This window comes from Amphibalanus amphitrite, unplaced genomic scaffold (assembly GCF_019059575.1).
Source record: "Amphibalanus amphitrite isolate SeventyFive unplaced genomic scaffold, NRLGWU_Aamphi_draft 002091F_arrow, whole genome shotgun sequence".
In the NCBI taxonomy this organism is placed as follows: Eukaryota; Metazoa; Arthropoda; class Thecostraca; order Balanomorpha; family Balanidae; genus Amphibalanus; species Amphibalanus amphitrite.
The window spans coordinates 43,265-64,956 of NW_024883584.1; the positions used below are offsets into that span (position 1 = coordinate 43,265).

Below are 21,692 nucleotides of genomic sequence, written 5' to 3' on the forward strand. Positions count from 1 at the left end.
GGTGTACCATTCCTCACTACGCCGAATTTGTGTCCCATCCTCCAGTTAGATACGCCATTGGTGTAGCATAGCGTGGTACTTTCCTTGATCATTGACAAAACACAATGATGGGTGTGAGATAACACATAAGGTGCATGCTCTTGCTCTTATTTTTTGCCCCTTATTTAGAGCGAGATGCGGTAAATTAGTCGCATCAATGGAAACGACGGCATCTGCTCAGAAGCGCACGCGTCCAGAATGCATTGCACTTTACTCTGCCATTGGATAGCCGTTACCAAGAAAATGTCCAATCGATTTCAATTCAACATGGACTGTAGAGTGGTTAGACTGTCTTGGAAGACACGACACAATGCGTTTTTCGAATTTCAATCAGGAAAGCACCCTGCCGATTATTGAAAGCAATTCTTTTCGTCAAACATCAGCGTATGTCATGTTAGATATAGGTTCAATATTAACAAATAAGCAGCGCATTTCAGTATCCAAGGCCATTTAGCGAGCACAAATAACCACTAAGGAAAAACTTTCCAGCAAGAACTAAGACCTAGTCAATTGCCGTCCTGGCTCGGACTTGTTTTAATTTTCCTTCCCGACTGTGTCCTATCCTACCAACCATCTTGGGCACCGAGTTCCACTTCCCCTCCGTACCCAGCCCCGTTCGGCCTCTCGTCCTCTAGCGTATTCCATCTCCCCACTCGACCTACCCCGCCCTTTCCATCCATTGTCCTTTACCGTATCCCATCTTCCCTCCCGACCTGATCCCTTACACTCCGTCTCCCGTTCCTAACTGATCGCGCCCCATCCTCGTCCCGCTTCTGCCGTCCCTTCTTGAGTCTAACCACAATAGCTATATTCGGTGCTCATTCTCTCGTAAATCTGTATTAAAAAACAATGCACAATGTTGTCGTTTGGTACGCCAGCAGTGTGGTACACTGCCACGAATACACTGATGATCAGTGTCACAACAGCACAGGAAAAACAGCTCAAAATACGCCGCTCTCGGCGTTCCCGTCAGGCCTGTTCACCAACAGCCGGCGCCTGATTCAAACTTCCTCCGCCGCTACCAACTCTGCCGTCGGCTGCCAACAACTCGCCGACCTTTACCGCGTGACACAGCCGTTGACAGCATGTGTCGTCCGCTGCTGTTCACATCGGCTGCCGCGATCGCATCATGCCACCATCGCCAACTCTAACTGCCACCTTGAGCCGCTCTCGCAAATCTCACGGTCACCGAATGCCACTCTCACCGTCACTGTCGCCTGCCACCGCTCACCGATTGAGGCGATCGCCGAGTGCCACTCTCGCCACTGTGGCCGAATGCCACTCTCACCGAATATGGTCACTTTCGCCAAATACCGCTTTTAGCGATTGTCACTGTCGCCTTAGTCCACTCGACACTTTCAGCCACTCTCGGCGATTGTCACGGTCACGAATGTCACTTTCACCGATTGTCACTGTTGCCGGCAATAACTGCGACCCTCACCGTTTGTGATTCTAGCCGTCTCGACGCTGCGAGTCTCATGGCTTAAACTTTATGAGCGGGATGTTTTTGCTGCTCAGGCAGCGATCGCATACCCATTCAGCATAAACTTCCGCGATCAAAAGGTGATACGCCTGCTCGATCAAACCCGTGCACATCCTGGAAAATCACAAGAGTAACGTTACATTGTCTGTTGCTGAAAATGCGAACAAAAGACAAACCTAAGCACGGAAATCGGAATACTGTAGCAAATGGACGCACATCGCGCTTGTGCGAACGAATGTGATTAGCCCCCACCCCCATCGAAAATTTTCCGCCGATTAGACTAAAAACGAAGCAAGCAGCGTTTCCGGTTCAGTCACACAACTTCTTATGTTTCGCACATAAGGATAGTCAGCCCAGATCGTTTAGGGTAACTTGGCCACCACCACGTCAGTACAACGGACGGCGAGTAAAAAAAGCAACTTTATGTCACAGCTTCACATCTGCGATTGAATTCAGTATTCTTTTACGATTTTTTTTTTGTGACGCTTCCTTAGTAAGGAATCCTTCCGTCATTTTAAGTTGTTAACTACTAAGGTCAGACGTCAAGTCTTTCTATGCCTCCCAAATAATCAGTCAATGGAAGCAAATGAAACGTACGGAAGTCGCTCAAACTACTCGCAAATATGATGCTGTAGGCGGTCACTAAATAATTATTAGGACATCAAAATATTGATATTTGAAATGCCCAACCGTTGATTCGCTGGTTTCGCAGGATTAAGGTAAAAGAAGGGACCTACGCCCCTAAATTGTACAAAGGTGTCATTTGCACTGGGTGAAAGAACATGGACCTCCTTTTATCTTAGTACACGAAAAGAAAAAAACGATAAAAATAATTCGCACAAGAGAAGGTAAGGTGTGACAACAGCTGTAGACAATCGGTCAAGCCCGCATATTGTCTCTTTGAGCATCCCTTCATGACCCTCCAGTTCGGACTTGAGCTGGTGTCATCCCAGAGTCTTACCTGTGAAACCAGAAGTTGCAGCCGGATTCACAGAGGATCGCTTGGTCGTTTTCGTGTACCTCTTTGTGACACATGCCACAGGGGTAGATGGGTGGCGCGTTGGGGTTTTGTGGGTTGAACACCATCGGCTGGTCGGCCGGGTACACCTGGAGTCGGAACAGCGAGCGGTCAGCTCGACAGTCAGCGGCCGCGTCCGATACGTTTCTGTCCAGACCCACTGTACCTAACTATTATTGATATCAATTTCAATTCGCAGAGTTGCTACCCAGCCATCAACAATCAAACGTCAGCCATCAACAATCAAACTTCAGCCATCAACAATCAAACGTCATAAAAGCTAACCATGAATATCCATTTCTGATCGACATAAGGACCAATTATCGAAATAAGTTTCGTGATATAGTTACTACACAGTAAACGAACTTCAAAGTCTGAACATAAGTGATGTAGAGACTGATATGCAATGAGGCATCAAACATAGGAAAACAAACAACAGAGGATAAGCATTGGTCATCCAGAAACGAGCCAGTCATGCTGGCAAAGTGCAGCTCTGCATAATATTGCAGACAGAACGGCTTAGTGTGAGCTGACTCACCTTTCTGGACGAGTTCGGAGGCATGCCGCCGGGGCCGGGGCCGGAACCAGGCGGCATCCCCGGCCCCATGCCGCCCATGTTCATGTCGTGCATGCCGCCGCCCATCGAAGTCATCGGGTTCATGTTGTTCGGCATTGAGTTCATCATGTTCTGATTGCCCGGCATGCTGTTGGGCGCCGACATCCGCGGCACCATTGGCGGCATGCCGTTTCCGACGGGCCCCATGCCGGGCCCCATGCCGTTCCCGCCAGGCATACCCGGGACCATGTTGGGTCCCGGTCCCATGCCATGGCCCATCGGCCCGTTCATCGAGTTCGGTCCCATCGGTCCCATCGGACCGCCCGGCCCCATCGGGCCACCGTGCCCCACCGGGCCGCCGGGACCCATGGGGCCGCCAGGACCGGGGCCCATGGTGCCCTGCATTCCTGACGGCATACCGCGAGGCATCATGCCCATGTGGCCCATGTGACCCATGTTGGGCATCTGCATAGGCGCAGAGTTGGACGTAGCATCGTCGAACGGATTGCTCGCGAACACGGTGTCGCCATAGCCTGAAACACAAACAAAGTAGTTCAGTTTAGATTTCACAACTTAAAACACCCTTTGTCTGAGCAATGATCAGCAAAAGCATCAATAAACACTTTTGTGGGTGTCATTGACAGACAACACATTGCCACCTAGCTAGGTAGGTACGTTATTTATATGAATTGAATCATTTTAAATTATCTAAGTAAGAGCGGGGATGACAACGTTATCCGCCCGAAAAAATATACAGCTGGAAAAAATTTTGATTGTAATCAATGAACATGATTTGGATACTTTTGTATTCTGAAATACTCATTGCAATTCCTGCTTTCCTGGTGTCAGCACATTTCATGTTTACTTTTGCATTTGATTTTAAACATAAAAAGTCGAATTTCTAAACAATGATTGCCATTCATACAAACAAAACTAGGTACCACTCAAATTTCATGCAGCAAAAATGTTCCCAGATATCCCAAGCGGAAAGCAACTCATCAGCACCAAAAGCTTTAAATGGAAACATTTTCATGGGCAATATGCATTCGTGTTCACATTACCTATCACACTTTGGCTGGCACACCTGTCAACTCAAATTAATAGGTCTCATCCTGGTCCTGGATACTCACATGAAAGCGGCGGTGGTACCAGATCTGGCACTGGAGAAGACTGGGGCATCGATGTGGCTGCTGCAGTGGTAGAGGTGCGACGCCGCTTTTTGGCATTGCCCGGGGACTCGGGAGTATTGCGACCCATTTTCGGCTAGTGAGTCACAACAATAAGCAAGTAGTTAAAGGCTTCGCAGCACAGTGTTTGAGTTAAGCCCTGAGGTCCTGTGAAACAGACATGCCAGAATGTCAGATACAAAGAACAGCCTGCCAGGTAGAACCCAACTCTTACCAGTCAAATGTGAGATGTATCATTTCAAGTCTCATGCTTTGCATAATCAGCGTATGATGTCACACTTAATTGCTTTGTTGGTAATTGGCATTATGGAATCGAAGAGAATGCAGCTGCTTTTAGACTTACACATTATACATTTGGTAATCTGTGACCAAGGCCACACAGCAAAGTGTGAACAGAGTTAACAAGTTGCACTAGCTAGGGTGAAAAATGTGCACCAGCCCACACTAACTGGAACTGGATATCTGCAGGAGTCTGAACCAAACAAGACCTATTTTTTTTTTTTTTTTTTTACCACAAAATGTGCATATGAACACTTGATGTGAAAACCACAATATAAGGTCCATCTCCATTACTCATTAGTCATTGGACAAACTCATTCTGTCTCCCACACATCATTTACTTGGACAATAAGGCAACTACACAGCAGTTCTCTACAGTACCATGCTAGTGACCACACCGTTGCTTGCAAAATCTGCATGAAACCACTGTAATACTGGACCACACTGAAAGTTGGCTGAGTGCCTCCGCACCCACAAGCTCTTGGCCGGTTTGCCATGCCTTACAAGCTAGGACAGAGGCACCTGGAGTGGACTGTGTGGCACCTCAACCTTGACACTGTTTAATTGCAGTTAACAGCATGTTGAGGATTTTTATGATGAGGATTCTGGCAGTTTAGTTTAGGCGCACATTAAATTCACATAGCAAGATAAAAATGGAAAATGAATGGAACAGAATGACTTGGAAATCGGAACCAATTAGAACTGAAGCAAGAGTAAATAATTAGCAAAGGAGATGACTTTATCTACAATGATGTGCACATATTGTGCAGTGAATGAACCCAATCGCTTGCACATTAGTGACCTTGGATGACTGCCTAAGCTGCTTTGATTGTCACTCTGGAGAACAACTAGGAGAATATACCTCTTGTTTCCCAAGTACTCTTTTTATCATCATTTCAATATCGCACAGCATACTACCAGCTTTCATGTATAGGGAAGATCATTTCTGGAATATCTTGGCATTTCATTAAACAACCACACAAAACACATGACTTTGACTACATAGATGCCAAAAAATACCAAAATAGTGCCTGGACTGTGGAAATCACTGTCACTAAAGCTGTGTCACTAAATTGCCATCAACCAACAGCTACAAAAACTGGCCCAACAAGCACTGGAGAGAACTCCAGTACCAAACAAATCAATAAAACATGTTTGTGGACATGTCCCGTGCTTGGTCAGACAGATGAACTGGAGGGCTGCTCATGGGCACCATAAAAGGCAAGGGGGTAGAGAATGGGTAGTCAGTATGACATAACACAGCGGCATGTGGTGGACCACACACAGCCATCACTGTGGCTAGTCCCGACCGGCCACAGCTGTTGCTGTGTGCAGTGATGGAAGGATGACGTAGGGACGCAGTGGGCAGAACTTGGAGCCTGTATACAGTCCTACCGTACACAGGGTCCGTGATCAGCCCTCAGGCAATCCTAGTGCCTCATCCAACTAAAGTTGTACACTCCGGGGCAGATTGAAATTCCACCACTCCCTACCCATCAGGCTCCCATGGCTCAGCACTGGCTGCTGCCAGTGGCAGCAGGTGAGCAGTGCTGATGGCAGGCAACACTGGCAGCAGCCAGTGCTGAGTCATGGGACCAGGGAGCCCGCTGGGTAGGGAGTGGCGGAACATCAATCTGCCCCCGAGTGTACCTGTGCAGTGTGCACTACAAATTGAAATGCCAGAGGTAGGTCAAGGTGTTACTTAGAACAAGTAGGTAATAAGTATGAAGTAACAGTTAACCTCAAGGTACAGTGTCCCAAAAATATATTTTGGATTGGGTGTCGGAGGGGAATATTCGTCACTACAAAGAGGGCTGAGACTTGGAAAATTGCCAGTCAGGAAGGCACAAAAAGAGAGGAAAACAGAGATCAACAATTTATTTGTGAATGTTGGGGAGGGTGCGGGAGCTGCGTTATAGGATGATCAAATAAAATATAGAGGGAGGTAAAAGGTACAATCAGATGCTCCTGATTGGTAAAACAAGGAGTGAAAAATCGCTCTGGAAAATTGGAGGTGAGAGTGAAAAATTATTTTGATTTGGGTGTTGCTTCCCATGCCCAAACTGGCAAATTTTGGGACACTGTCAAGGTACCCACTAAAAACGTTTAAAGGGGGTATGCCATATGATGTAAGTATAAGGCTGCATTATGTAAGGTTTAATCAAGCTTTACATGCAAATGAGTTTAAATGAGAGCCGACATTCCCATTATGATACTGGTGTGACATTTGCGGCGCGGAGAGACATGCAAGTCATAGGCGTTTCAATTCAACTTAAGCGCACTACTACTTTATTAAATACCATGTCATCTCTTGGTTATTCCTAATACTTAAAATGCACAAACTTACACATACTCACAAGCAAAAACAAACATCACAACCCCCCAAACCACCGCCGCTCAAGCAGTCACACACAGTGGACGACGACCAAGGCCCTATATACCAGGTAGGGTCGTCCGGCGATTCTACCTTTTCGTGACGTCAGCTCGTGACGTCATTTGGAGTCAAGTCTCGAAGCCCCGCTCAATCCCCATGTAAATGAGCGATTTTCGAAGCACTGTAGAATGAAGTCTGCACAAGATATATCAAACTTAAGTATCTTATCTAAAAGAGCAGACAATTTTCTGCAAGTTATCTATTACGTGTTTTTCGCTAAATCTTTTGCTTTTTTCACAAAAGCGTAAAATGTCCCCCCATGTCTCCGCAGCCTCCCTGTCGCCGGCCGCCGCGCGGTCGCGTTAGTGTAGTGGTTAGCGTGCCCGCGCAGTATTCCAAAGGTCCCGAGTTCGAATCTATGCGGTGTGGAACTTTAATTGCAATTCCAAGCTGAATATACGCACATCCATAATAAATTATTATTCGTATAGCTAAACTGTCACCAAACTATCCATATAAATTGACTTCACCCAAAATATCGGCAAGATTCTATTAAAATATAAATTCAAAAATGGCGGCTTGGACTGCCGCGTGCGTTAGGCTCCGCCCATAGCTCCGCCCACATGCGTGACGTCATTCGTGTTAGTGGACACGCAGAGAGATAGGGGACGACATGGGCCTGACGACGACCATCAACGACGACATTATAGAGTTCAGTGACGACGACGGTCAGTAAACAAAATCAGCTGACCAAGGCATCTTGACCAAGGCTCACTAAGATAAATTAGTTTTTTATATTCCCGATAAAAACTGCAAACAACGCAGGCGCACCAGAAAGATACATTACATATTTGTTTTAAATTTGGTTTTAAATAGCACTGCACTGATGTCTACTCTTATATTACATTACCAGTAAAACGCCTTTTGGGCGAAGAACGAGCGAGCGAGATAGTGAGCCCTGCACGTGCGGAAGGGCGAGAGGGTGCTTCCAACGGGCTTGCGCAAAGCACCCTTCTAACTGGTCGCTAGCGGTGTGCCAAATTTGAACGCAATCGGCCCAGCCGTTCCTGAGATCTGGAAGCGGCATTCTGCACGTGCGCACGTGCAAGCGGGGTCCAAACTGACTTTTGCACGGCACCCTACTAACTGGTCCCCAACCGTGTACCAAATTTGAGCGCAATCGGCCCAGCCGTTCTCGAGATCTAGAAACGCCCCCTGCACGTGCGCACGTGCAGTAGCACCCTAACCGTAACACATGGGAATGCATTGCCTGGTGGGTGCCTACCTGTATGCCAAGTTTCAGCGAAATCGCCCCAGTAATTACCGATGTAGTGCCTGTAATTTGGTTGCGCTTTCCCTACGACAGCTGAATGTTTACGTTTCTGAAGGTCGCGCCGCCTCGATATTCTCTCGGCACTGGCTCCTCGCGGCGCGGTGTCATCCAGGCCCATGTCGTCCCCTATCTCTCTGCGTGTCCACTAACACGAATGACGTCACGCATGTGGGCGGAGCTATGGGCGGAGCCTAACGCACGCGGCAGTCCAAGCCGCCATATTTGAATTTATATTTTAATAGAATCTTGCCGATATTTTGGGTGAAGTCAATTTATATGGATAGCTTGGTGACAGTTTAGCTATACGAATAATAATTTATTATGGATGTGCGCATATTCAGCTTGGAATTGCAATTAAAGTTCCGCACCGCATAGATTCGAACTCGGGACCTTTGGAATACTGCGCGGGCACGCTAACCACTACACTACCGCGACCGCGCGGCGGCCGGCGGCAGGGAGGCTGCGGAGACATGGGGGGACATTTTACGCTTTTGTGAAAAAAGCAAAAGATTTAGCGAAAAACACGTAATAGATAACTTGCAGAAAATTGTCTACTCTTTCAGATAAGATACTTAGGTTTGATATATCTTGTGCAGACTTCATTCTACAGTGCTTCGAAAATCGCTCATTTACATGGGGATTGAACGGGGCTTCGAGACTTGACTCCAAATGACGTCACGAGCTGACGTCACGATAAGGTAGAATCGCCGGACGACCCTACCTGGTATATAGGGCCTTGGTGTCATCGTTCGGCTATTTTATTCGTTTCGCTCGTTTTTATGTTATGTGTGTGTAAAGTAAATATAACCTAAATTGTGTTAAACCTTTTACCGATCCACGCACAACATATTGGTGACCCCGACAAGATAAGCAACTAGTTCTTCAACGCAAATTTCGTCCAGTTTCGCCGGCGTGCCGGCAGCGTGCTCCTCCCGCTGGAGTTTCAGAGCGCCTGCCCCCCGAACTGGACCGTGATAACTCTACTGACATTTTTGTGACTGTGCTGTGTCAACGTAATCGTCAGGTGCCCGATCGCAGCGCCGACGATTTTTTTTTTCTCATACACCGACAGCACGTGGCGTGTCTATCGGCCGCCGCCATCGACGTCCTGCACCGGATACTGGTGGCGCCACCTAGTGAGAGCGAACTTCACTACAACTTCAACCAGTCGCCATGGCCGAGTCGCCTGATCAGCCGCCGCCGCCGCCGTCACCCGCACCCGCTGAGACCGCTGCCGCCCCACGGGCTCACGCAGCGTTCCGACTGCCTCCATTCTCGGCCGAGGACCCCGCCCTGTGGCTGGCCCAGGTGGAGTGTGCCTGCCGGGTGGCCGGTATCGCCGACAGCAGCGTCAAATTCGACCTGCTAGTCGCCAACCTGCCGACTGACGTCGCTCGGCAGGTCCGTGACGTCATCACCGCCACCCCGGCGGACTACACGGCGCTGACGAGCGCCCTGCAGGCCCGGCTGGTGCAGTCCCGGGCCGCACGCCTGTCCGCCCTTCTGCGCAACACCCAGCTCGGGGACCAGAAACCGACGCAGCTGCTCCTGCGCATGCGTTCGGAGCTGGGAGAGGAGGCGCAGGACAGCGCGCTTCTTAGAACGCTGTTTCTGCAGCGCCTGCCGCGGGCGGCCACGGCTGCCCTGTCACTCCTCCCGGAGGACACCTCCCTGAGCCAGCTGGCAGCCGCGGCCGACCGCTACCTGGAGGCGACCGGCCCTCACGAGCTCGCGGCCGTGCAGCTCCCCGACCCGACGGCCTGCGCTACTGCTGGCGATGTGCCAACTCTGCACAGCACGGTGGCATCGCTGACGGCTGCGGTTCAGCGACTGGAGATGGCGCTCGGCGACCGCTCCCGCGCCGCCTCCCGGGACCGTGACGGAGGCGCAGTCTCTGACCGGTACCGCCGCCGGTCCCGCTCTCGCGGTCGACGGCAGCAGCCGCAGCAGCTGCAACAGCCACAGCAACAGCAACAGAAGCAGCTGTGCTTCTTCCACCGCCGCTTCGGTGCAGCGGCCAGGAAATGCGCCGAGCCGTGCTCCTGGTCGCCGTTAAACGAGACGGCCTAGGGACATCGGCGCCGTCCCCGGGCCGGGCATCGCCGGCGCCGCTCCTGCACGTGACGACCGGCCAGCTCACCATGATGGTGGACACTGGAGCTCAGATCAGTGTCCTGCCTCCGAGCCAGCTCCCGCCGGCCTGCAGCTTGGACGCGGCCGCCGCGCCCCGCCTGACCGCCGCCAACGGCAGCACCATCCGCACGCACGGGTACGCCGACCACGCAGTGGTGCTCTCCGGCCGGCCCTACCAGTGGCGCTTCCTGGTGGCTGACGTCACGTCACCGATACTCGGAGCCGACTTTCTCGGACACTACCGGCTCTCCGTCGACATGGGACGGCGTGTCCTGCGCTCTCCCACCGGCGAGACGTGCGCCACCGGCGTTCTGACCACGGCTGCGTCGCCCGCCGCCCCGCCGGGCGTGCTCGGCCTCTCCGACGACCCGTTCGGCGAGCTGTGGGCCGAATTCCCGGCCGTGACCAGCCGCTCACCTGGCGTGCGCACCGTCACTCACCACGTGACTCATCACATCCGGACCACGGGTCCGCCCTGCTTCAACCGCCCTCGTCGCCTTGCTCCCGACCGTCTCGTCGCAGCCCGCCAGGAATTCGACCGCATGCTAGCTGCTGGCGTCGTCCGACCGTCGGACAGCAACTGGGCCTCGCCTCTGCACCTCGTCCAAAAGTCATCACCGGGCGAGTGGCGAGCATGCGGCGACTACCGTGCGCTCAACAAAGCGACGGTCCCGGACAGGTATCCGATTCCGTACCTAATGGACTTCACGGCGCACCTCCACGGCTGCTGCTACTTCTCCAAGCTGGACCTGGCACGGGCGTTTCATCAAATCCCGGTGGAGCCTGCTGACGTTCACAAGACGGCTATCTCGACCCCCTTCGGCCTGTTCGAGGCGGTGTCGATGCCGTTCGGTCTCCGTAACGCGGCGCAGACCTGTCAACGCTTCATGGACGAGGTCACGCGCGGCCTGCCCTTCTGCTTCGTCTACATCGACGACATTCTGGTGGCCAGCGCCACTCTCTCGGAGCACCGCGCGCACCTCCGCCAGGTCTTCCAGCGCCTCAGTGACTATGGCGTGGTCCTGAACGCGCAGAAGTGCGTCCTGGGAGCCCCCAGGGTCCGGTTCCTCGGCCATGACGTGTCAGCGAGTGGAATCGCGCCGCTACAGGACCGCGTGGACGCCATCACCGAGTTCCCGCGGCCTACCACCGAGAAGCAGCTGCGCAGGTTCATCGGAATGGCGGCATACTACCACCGCTTCATTCCAGATGCCGCAGCTCTGCTCCGTCCGCTCCACCAGCTGCTGACAAAGCAGCCAGGCTCCAAGAGCAAGAAACTGCTGACATGGACGGACTCTGCTGAGGACGCGTTCGCACGCGTTAAGGGCGCGCTCGCCGCTGCTGCGACGCTGGCTCACCCGGTCCCGGCCGCGCCGCTGGCGCTGCACGTGGACGCATCGGACAGCGGAGTCGGCGCGGTGCTACAGCAGCACCATGACGGCACGTGGCAGCCTCTGGCGTTCTTCTCCCGGTCTCTGACGCCGCGTGAGGCCCGCTACAGCACGTTCGGACGGGAACTGCTGGCAGTGTATCTCGCTCTGCGCCACTTCCGCTACGCAGTGGAGGGCCGCGAGCTGATCATCTACACTGACCACAAGCCCCTGGTCCACGCTGTCGGCTCCAGCACTGACCGGCACTCGCCTCGTGAGATGCGACAGCTGGACTACGTGGCCCAGTTCTCCACGGACATCCGTCACGTCCCCGGACGGGACAATCTGGTCGCGGACGCACTCTCCCGCACCGTCTCCATGCTGCTCGTCCCCCAGCCGCCGCTGGACGACTTCGACGCCATGGCAGACGCGCAGCGAGAGGACCCGACGTTGGACACGTTCCGGTCCTCTAACCACTCGCTCCGCCTCCGAGACGCCAAGCTCGCCTCTGGAAAGACGCTGCTCGTGGACGACTCCACCGGCATGCCCCGGCCGTGGGTGCCCACTGCCCTCCGCCGGCACGTGTTCCGACTGATGCACGACCTGTCCCACCCGGGCATCAAAGCCACCACCGAGCTGGTCACGGCTCGCTTCGTCTGGCCGCAGATGAAGAAGGACCTGCACACATGGACCCGCTCCTGCGTCCGCTGTCAGCGAGCCAAGGTTCAGCAGCACACCAAGGCTCCTGTGACCCCGTTCCGACCGCCGGACGAGCGATTCAGCGCGGTGCACATCGACCTGGTGGGGCCGCTGCCGCCGTCCGACGGCTACACGCACCTGCTGACGTGCGTGGACCGCTACACCCGCTGGGTAGAGGTGGTCCCGCTGCGCGACACGCGCGCGGCAGCTGTCGCCCGCGCCTTCGTCAGCACCTGGGTGGCCCGGTTCGGCGTGCCTGACCACGTCACCACCGACCGCGGCTCGCAATTCGAGTCGGCACTGTGGGCCGAAATGTCAGCGCTGCTCGGCTGCGAGCGCCGCCGCACCACCAGCTACCACCCGGCGTGCAACGGCCTGATCGAGCGCGTTCACCGACAGCTCAAGTCGGCGCTCCGTGCCTGCGGCCGCACCACCTGGTCCGACGCGCTGCCGCTCGTCCTCCTTGGCATGCGCACTGCGCTGAAGACGGACCTCGGGTGCTCAGCGGCCCAGCTGGTTTACGGCACCACGCTGCGCCTGCCCGGCCAGTTCCTGGAGCGCTCCGCCACTGCCGCTCCGACGCCGGACTCCTACGCGGACGGCCTCCGCCGGGCGCTGGACCAGCTGCGGCCCACGCCGCCGCGTCCGGGCAGCTCAGCGGCTCGCGTCCCGCGCGCTCTTCAGGACGCCACACACGTGTTCCTGCGCCGTGACGCCACGAAGCCGCCTCTCGCCTGCCGCTACGACGGCCCGTTCCGAGTCGTCGCTCGCTCGGACAAGACGCTGACGCTCGACCTCGGCCGCCGCCAGGACGTAGTCTCGGTCGACCGTGTCAAACCGGCTCACCTCGACCCAGCGGATAGAGACTGTCACAGCGAGCAGCGCCGGCCACGCTCCCTGTCTACTGGAGTGACTCCTGGCCGGCCCGCGCCCGCGCAGCCGCTCCTCGGTCCGCGTCCGCTGATGCCGGTGCGCGACCCGTCTGCTGGTCGGCCGCCGCCTGTGACGCCTACCGGGACGCCCGTGCCGTCTACCGCGCTGCCCGTGCCGCCTACCGCGCCGCCCGTGACGCCTACCCTGTCCTCCGTGCCGCCTGTGCCGCCCGTGACTCCTGCCGCGCCGCCCGAGGGTCAGCCGCCGTCGCGCGTGCCGGCGCGACCCCCGGCGCGTGCCCCCCGACCGCCGTCGGCGCCCAGCTCTGTGCCGGCGCCGCGTTCGATTTTGAAGACTCGATCTGGACGGGAGGTCCAACGACCCGCTCGCTACCGTGTGACGTTTGTTGGACAGTGACGTTTTTCGTTGTGTTGTGTCGTGCAGGTTCTCCTTTTTTTGTGTCGACCGGTTCCGATTCGTGTTTCTCGTCACCGCTCTGGGGGGGAAGCATGTAGTGCCTGTAATTTGGTTGCGCTTTCCCTACGACAGCTGAATGTTTACGTTTCTGAAGGTCGCGCCGCCTCGATATTCTCTCGGCACTGGCTCGCGGCGCGGTGTCATCGTTCGGCTATTTTATTCGTTTCGCTCGTTTTTATGTTATGTGTGTGTAAAGTAAATATAACCTAAATTGTGTTAAACCTTTTACCGATCCACGCACAACACCGAGTTACTGAAATGGGAACAAATTTGGCACCTCTTATTGTTGTATTTTGCACGTGCACTGGGGGTGACCCACATGCATCGAGAGTATCCTATTTTGGGTAGAAGGGATGCTGCTGCCCTACAAAAATTACCGCAAGTCAATCGCCCAAGCGGCTGCTGAGATATGAGCCTCTTAAAATCACTACTTTTGTAAAACAGCTTGAACACCCTTGACTTTTCACGTGGCACGTGCCACGACGGTCACTGAGATGTATCAAAAGTAGTCAATTACGGGGTAGAAGGGATGGGGCTACCCAACAAAAAGACCGCAGGCCAATCGGTCCAGCGGTTGCTGAGATATAAGCCTCTCAAAAGCGTTACAGGCCGGGCCGGGCCGGGCCGGGCCGCTCATACTGAGATTTTTCCGTTATATTGAAAAGACTCACTTCGCTCGCTGCGCTCGCTCGCTCGTAATTATGTTTTTGTCTGATGCAATTGCAAGTCAACTGCACTCGGCAAGTAGGGAATCCAAACATGGGTGATTACGAGCGAGCGAGCGCAGCGAGCGAAGTGAGTCTTTTCAATATAACGGAAAAATCTCAGTATGAGCGGCCCGGCCCGGCCTGTAACGCTTTTGAGAGGCTTATATCTCAGCAACCGCTGGACCGATTGGCCTGCGGTCTTTTTTGTTGGGTAGCCCCATCCCTTCTACCCCGTAATTGACTACTTTTGATACATCTCAGTGACCGTCGTGGCACGTGCCACGTGAAAAGTCAAGGGTGTTCAAGCTGTTTTGCAAAAGTAGTGATTTTGAGAGGCTCATATCTCAGCAGCCGCTTGGGCGATTGACTTGCGGTGATTTTTGTAGGGTAGCAGCATCCCTTCTACCCAAAGTAGGATACTCTCGATGTATGTGGGTCACCCCCAGTGCACGTGCAAAATACAACAATAAGAGGTGCCAAATTTGTTCCCATTTCAGTAACTCGGTAATTACTGGGGCGATTTCGCTGAAACTTGGCATACAGGTAGGCACCCACCAGGCAATGCATTCCCATGTGTTGCGGTTAGGGTGCTACTGCACGTGCGCACGTGCAGGGGGCGTTTCCAGATCTCGAGAACGGCTGGGCCGATTGCGCTCAAATTTGGGACACGGTTGGGGACCAGTTAGTAGGGTGCCGTGCAAAAGTCATTTTGGACCCCGTTTGCACGTGCGCACGTGCAGGATGCCGCTTCCAGATCTCAGGAACGGCTGGGCCGATTGCGTTCAAATTTGGCACACCGCTAGCGACCGGTTAGAAGGGTGCTTTGCACAAGCCGGTTGGAAGCACCCTCTCGCCCTTCCGCACGTGCAGGGCTCACTATCTCGCTCGCTCGTTCTTCGCCCAAAAGGCGTTTTACTGGTTTGAACAGAGTTGTGCTGCAACGGACAACCACATTAGAGCCGATCGAGACGAAATCGCCATCAGACGATTCCTAAATCAGTCGCAACTAGTCAGCGCCCATCCCACGTTTATTACGAGCGAGCGAGCGCAGCGAGCGAAGTGAGTCTTTTCAATATAACGGAAAAATCTCAGTATGAGCGGCCCGGCCCGGCCCGGCCTGTAACGCTTTTGAGAGGCTTATATCTCAGCAACCGCTGGACCGATTGGCCTGCGGTCTTTTTTGTTGGGTAGCCCCATCCCTTCTACCCCGTAATTGACTACTTTTGATACATCTCAGTGACCGTCGTGGCACGTGCCACGTGAAAAGTCAAGGGTGTTCAAGCAGTTTTCCAAAAGTAGTGATTTTGAGAGGCTCATATCTCAGCAGCGGCTTGAGCGATTGTCTTGCGGTAATTTTTATAGGGTAGCTGCATCCCTTCTACCAAAGGTCGGATACTCTTGATCTATGTGAGTGACCCCCAGTGCACGTGCAAAATACAACAATAAGAGGTGTCAAATTTGTTCCCATTTCAATAACTCGGTAATTACTGGGGCGATTTCGCTGAAACTTGGCATACAGGTAGGCACCCACCAGGCAATGCATTCCCATGTGTTGCGGTTAGGGTGCTACTGCACGTGCGCACGTGCAGGGGGCGTTTCCAGATCTCGAGAACGGCTGGGCCGATTGCGCTCAAATTTGGTACACGGTTGGGGACCAGTTAGTAGGGTGCCGTGCAAAAGTCATTTTGGACCCCGTTTGCACGTGCGCACGTGCAGAATGCCGCTTCCAGATCTCAGGAACGGCTGGGCCGATTGCGTTCAAATTTGGCACACCGCTAGCGATCAGTTAGAAGGGTGCTTTGCGCAAGCCCGTTGGAAGCACCCTCTCGCCCTTCCGCACGTGCAGGGCTCACTATCTCGCTCGCTCGTCCTTCGCCCAAAAGGCGTTTTACTGGTACTAGGTTACCATTTCAACGCTTCAATGATGGGCGAAATTTCGCATTCGACGATTCTACTAGTGGTGTTTTTGTTTCAATCGGTTTGTAGTTGCTCATGGTAATTAAATAACTGCAATAGGTGAAAACCTTGATATTTTAGTTAAACGGGGTTATTTGAGATTATTTCATTAAAAAAATATACAATTGCTTATTCAGATACCAAAATTATCAGTTATTGACTCCCTCAAATGCTTATAGTTTATTTATGGGATGGCTGCAAGGAAAGCAGTGGAATAGGGTTGGTGTGGCTTCGGCAAATATGGTAGCAGGATAGTATCATTTGTATTTAAACTAGAAATACTGCCAGAAAATGTCACCTAGTTGTTTGTGTTATCCTATATTTTAGGCTTACTTTGTGCATTCATTTGAAAATTTTGTTAATAGAAATTTTGTTTTTTTGTTTTCATCAGAATCATGAAATGCTAGCACACAAAATATCAAAAATAAAATATATTTTGATAACCATGTAGTCTACTAGATTTTAGAAATCAAGCTCCCGCCTTGTTTCCGCCTAAAGGATTCCCGCTTCCCGCCAAATTGGCGCGCTGCCAGATTCACACGCGCTCGTGTCGGTCAACAACAAAAGATTTTATACTCTGGTGCGCGTTTGGGGGTAATTAGCCCTATTTTTCGTGTTTTTGGTTATTTTGGATATTTCCTTTGGTAAGCCACGTCTGATCGTGTCTTTTTCTATAAGAGTTATGGATGTCGCGGACAACTTTGTCGGTCAAAGCCAAGTGAAAGATGAAGTCGGGGACAGGTGCCAAAAACTTTTTCAAGATTTCCTCGAAGAGTAAGTACCTGCTCATATGCATTTTATATTATTTTGCCTGCTTTTACCATGCATTTGCCGTACAAAATAATGCCCATCTGTCACTTTCATTGATAGGTGATGTTATGTTACAATTGAAGCACTGTGAGGTAATTTTTTGTACCTATAACCGAACGCAGGTTAAAACAGGGCGCCGGAGGGCATATTAGTCACGTGACATTTGGAGCTTTTCCCCCTTCGTGGGCCTTCTACGTGCTAAACGTCACGTGTGAATTTCATGAACCTTGATCAAATCGCCCCAGGCACCCTGTTTTCACCGTCGTCCCTATAACCCACAGTCCAGTCTGCAAAAGGTGGCAGGGAGCTCGACAAGATTTTCGGGGCAGATGAAATTCTGCCCTGAATCAGGGTGCTGAGAGACGCGGTGCAGCCCAATTCTGGTTCCCAAATGGTATAATGGTCCCAGGGGCAGCCCATTTCCAATCTTTTTCTCATCTCTGCCCCGAGATTTCTCAATCCTGCCCCGATTTCTGCCCCGATTGTGAGAGCTGCCCCAACGAGATCTCGTTGAAACCTGCCACGTTTTTCAGCCAGCCCACAGTGCATATCAAGTAGGTAGGTATGCTGATAATGATAACCTTCTTCAAACATATAAAGTAGGTAGGTACCTTGGTTATAATATCAATCTATGCATGCAGATGGAAGGACCATAGCGGCGAGATCAAGTACCTGGAGGCTGCAAAGGAATTGGTGAAACCTGAGCGTAATACACTCCAAGTCAGCTTTGAGGATATTCAGCGCTTCAATCAGAGCCTGGCAACCACTATCCAAGAGGAGTTTTATCGGTAAGTTTTAAAAGATGTCAAATGAATAACAACATTTTGAAATTGGTTGATGTGACCTTGTCTCGTATTGGTGTTTTCCCAGCTGCTAATTAGGAATGTATAAGTTGGACCCCGGTGCCGTTCTGCCCCTAATTGAGCTAGAGCTTTGTGGGAAAAAATGAGCCTATTGCCTGTGACAAGAACAAACTGATGATACGAAATTTTAAGGTCCTAGGTCACTGGCAGACATTCCAGGTCAGGTCAATGACCCAAAAGTATGGAAAATCTGGACCTGCTATAAAAAGGTAATAGCTGCTTATGGTTTTTTGTCCTGATTACAAATGTCATGCTAGTTTTAATCAGAGATGCTGGATTCATGCATTTTGGGTGGGTGACTGAGGTCAAGTCAGGTCAAATAGTAGGCATCTGGCCAGCTATTTATAGGTGTCGACTGTCAACCACCAATATCAGCTTTGTTCCATGTTATGAAGGCACTAAAACTGTTTTTATTTGTTTCAGAGTGTGCTTAATTCAAAATCAGCTCCAAAAGCTAGCCTAGAAACTTAAAACACTTAAAAAACTGAATTGAGGTCATCTTACTATAGTTCGTTTTTCTTAAGTTTGCCCCTCACTGTAAACGTCTTTTTGAACACAGCACGAGAATTGCTAGCTGAATTACTGAAAAAACTGGTTGGCGCACATTGTATTGGAGATTTGAATAATATTTTCAAAATAAGTTTTGAAAGCCGACGATGTAACGTTAATGTTAAACGCCGTGCAAATTATTAATTAGTTCAGACATAATTCCTGAGAAGTCGTCTATCACTGTGGAGCTGTAGGTATGGGCAACTACGAGCTATGCGTCTGTGAAATAGTAAACAAATTTGATTAAATTGATCGTCTGTGAAATCTGGTGAAATCAATGTGCGCCAACCAGTTTTCTCAGTAATTCAACTAGCAATTCTCGTGCTGTGTTCAAAAAGGCGTTTACAGTGGGGGGCAAACTTAAGAAAAACGAACTATAGGTAAATGGCCTTGACCTGCCCACCATAATGCATCAGACAAACATCATATCACATGATGGAATTATGGTGAAAATTTTACAACCATCAAAAGACCAGATATGCAGATAATGTGCACCAACATTCGCTGAATCGTCCGACGTCCTGACATGGTCTAGAGAAATAGGTCTACAGCCCAAAGTTCACTTGGGTCAGGGTCATTGAATTTTCAGTGTAGGTGTACAGTTGCTCAACTGGAGGGTGCTGAAAGTTTCATGACGATCAGCCGTTTTTTACGCGATTTATTCACGAAAATCCGAGAGGTTCCGACTGCCCCCCCCCCATGCGAGTGCGAGGATTATCCCGGAACTAACGGTTTTCTACGTAAGCCCTGGCCAAGGGGGAGGTGGGTATGACCCCCCCCCCCCTAGCCGTTTCGCCCCTAATTGAGATAGAGTCGCGGGAAAGCGAGAATGTGCGCCGTTACAGACGTACCGAGCGAGCGACGTACCGAGGTAGCGATTGGTACCCAATTCTAGGTCTGAGGTCAACCGAATATGCTCGATTGTAAGGTCTTCTTCATGTTAGGTCTTCAGGTCGACCAAACTTGCTCTGCCAGCATCTGGTGGCAGGATTCTCTTATATCTCTCGACTAAAATACCGCCCCTGTCAGATTGTCTGGATCCGTTTCAGACCACTCAACGTCATTATAGCTCATTGAAGTGTTTGGCCCATTGTTGCAGAAAAATCAGCTGTTAGAGTGGTGCGACTATTTTCTTTTTCTTCTGTAGCCAGCCACAACCAGTGTCGCATACAGTATCCCCCCCCCCATCCTTAGAAAGAGAATCGGCCGTGGATGAATCTGTGCCAATGACCCAACAGCAGCACTTGTGTGGGTTTGAAAAGCCCATTGGCTGTGCAGATAATCACCAGGGGATAATCACTACGTTTCCATCACACGTCTAAATTGAAGAGAAATTTCACGTGCGTTCTTCTCGGATACTATTCACCTTATGCAAAAAAAAACAGCATATATTTGGTTTTAGCTAGCATCTAATCCTATATTTACATTTTTAAATGCTGCCTTTATTTTATGATGGAGCAAATCCATTTTCAAGATCGGCTTTACGTGTGTCATGGAACCGTGAACAATGAAACCGTTTCATAAAGCATCGTTTCATAAAGCGAGTCCGTAACTTACGGCGGTTTTTGGTCTTGTATTGCAAGTGCATGTGAAGCGATGACGTTAGTTTGAATTGTTGAATTTATTTATCTTGCAAGCAAGAACAGAAGGGAGAAGGGGAAATAAATTTAACGTTTCACGTGCTTTTGCAATACAAGACCAAAAACGGCGTAAGTTACGGACTCGCTTTATGAAACGAGGCCCAGCTGTTCGTTCTCATGGTTTTAGTGTTTCACATTCCTTTTCAGTGTTCACCCTTTCCTGTGCCGAGCTGTGCGCATCTTCGCAAAAGACCGTGGCGGCGTCTCTGTGGAGAAGGAGTACTACGTCTCGCTGGTGGAGTACCCCAGCGCGGTGCGCGTGCGTCAGCTGACCACCGACCGCGTGGGTCAGCTGCTGCGCATCACCGGCCAGGTGGTGCGCAGTCACCCGGTGCACCCGGAGCTGGTGACGGGCACCTTCACCTGCCTCGAGTGTCAGACCGTCATCACAGATGTGGAACAGCAGTTCAAGGTGAGGCGGACGCTGATGAGCCGTCTTTTGTGAGATAGATCGATATAAATTGACTGTTTTTCTTTTGAGGCCGTGAAGCGTCACTTCCGCATAGTGTTCACATTGTTTCCATTCCTTGCCGGTTGCCAATATCAGGCAGTAGAGAAATGTTATGCGATGATTCACTGATGATTCTAGGCTCCTTGCGCGTTGTTCGTGTGAAGGTGTCCGCACATTCCGGGAGGGGAGATACGATGCATTAACCCTCGCATGTGTGCGGCGTTTGCCGGCTTCTAATGTGTGTGTGTGTGTGTGGGGGGGGGGGGGTCGGTTGGACCCCCTCCCCCCTTGCCGTTTGGCCCCTGATTGAGGCTAGAGCTTCGCGGAAAAAACGAGCGTGCTGCCCGTGTCGAGAGGAAGCCGATGATACCCAAATTTAAGGTTCTAGGTCATTGGTTGACCTTCCAGGTCAGATCAATGACCCAAAAGTCGGGAAAACCGGGACCTGTTTGAAAGTCGTAAAGTGTGGCTGCTAAGAGGTTTTTCGGGGTGCTGATCACGAATATCGTGTTAGTTTTGATCACAGATGATGTCATTAAGCATTTAGACTAGGTCGGGTCAGGTCAGGTCAGCATTCGTAGTACGTGTCAACCGCCTCTGGCAGCTTCGTAACATGTTACGAAGGCACCAAAACTACTTCGTTAATGTTCAAATAGTTTCTAAATTCGAATTCAGCTCCAAAAACTAGCTTAGAAACATGTAAAGCTCAAAAAGTGAATCGAGGTCACCAAAGGTCAATGACCTGACCTGACCTTCAGGTGACCTTGACATCCACCCAAATGCATGGGAGCAGCATCAAATCACATGTTTGAACGTTTGAGACCACGAGAAGCTTGCATGCAAGCTTTCTTTATGCGGATAGAAACGGAGAAAGCAACAGTAGAAACACATATTA

The 21,692-nt window shown here is 51.5% G+C and overlaps 3 protein-coding genes across 8 annotated transcripts; 2 read left to right on the forward strand and 1 right to left on the reverse strand.

The window, feature by feature from the left end:
* Nucleotides 1–857: 857 nt before the first annotated feature.
* LOC122376301 (protein pygopus-like) lies at nt 858–8,335 on the reverse strand. 6 transcript variants are annotated; one of them, XM_043356109.1, is made up of 5 exons: nt 8,315–8,335; nt 4,227–4,430; nt 3,079–3,629; nt 2,484–2,629; nt 858–1,636 (listed from the first exon to the last, which is right to left on the reverse strand). In XM_043356109.1, the coding sequence occupies exons 2-5, from the start codon at nt 4,351–4,353 to the stop codon at nt 1,516–1,518; spliced, it is 945 nt and encodes a 314-aa protein (XP_043212044.1). In that variant the 5' UTR covers nt 4,354–4,430; nt 8,315–8,335; the 3' UTR covers nt 858–1,515. The 6 variants fall into 6 exon arrangements, with proteins under 6 accessions (XP_043212044.1, XP_043212042.1, XP_043212041.1 ...); XM_043356107.1 differs by lacking the exon at nt 8,315–8,335 and adding an exon at nt 7,768–7,790; XM_043356106.1 differs by lacking the exon at nt 8,315–8,335 and adding an exon at nt 6,976–7,001.
* LOC122376297 lies at nt 7,610–10,339 on the forward strand. The gene is made up of 2 exons (XM_043356093.1): nt 7,610–7,664; nt 9,525–10,339. Exons 1-2 carry the CDS (start codon nt 7,610–7,612, stop codon nt 10,337–10,339), a joined length of 870 nt encoding a protein of 289 aa, XP_043212028.1.
* A 6,681-nt stretch (nt 10,340–17,020) lies between these two features.
* On the forward strand, nt 17,021–20,758 carry LOC122376302 (zygotic DNA replication licensing factor mcm6-B-like; the record flags this gene model as incomplete). Its single annotated transcript, XM_043356111.1, has 3 exons — nt 17,021–17,258; nt 17,936–18,082; nt 20,494–20,758. Coding segments are annotated over exons 1-3 (504 nt in total), but the record flags the coding sequence as incomplete, so codon positions are not given.
* Nucleotides 20,759–21,692: the final 934 nt, after the last annotated feature.

Bases quoted from the DNA above. Each gene is read 5' to 3' on its own strand.
- LOC122376301 (XM_043356109.1), bottom strand. From the start codon at position 4,353: ATGGGTCGCAATACTCCCGAGTCCCCGGGCAATGCCAAAAAGCGGCGT. The intron at 2,630-3,078 runs GTGAGTCAGCTC...TTCCGACTCCAG, and splicing joins CTCCGAACTCGTCCAGAAAG to GTGTACCCGGCCGACCAGCC. The intron at 1,637-2,483 runs GTAAGACTCTGG...GTGATTTTCCAG, and splicing joins TGCAACTTCTGGTTTCACAG to GATGTGCACGGGTTTGATCG.
- LOC122376297 (XM_043356093.1), top strand. From the start codon at position 7,610: ATGGGCCTGACGACGACCATCAACGACGACATTATAGAGTTCAGTGAC. The intron at 7,665-9,524 runs GTCAGTAAACAA...GGGCTCACGCAG, and splicing joins AGAGTTCAGTGACGACGACG to CGTTCCGACTGCCTCCATTC.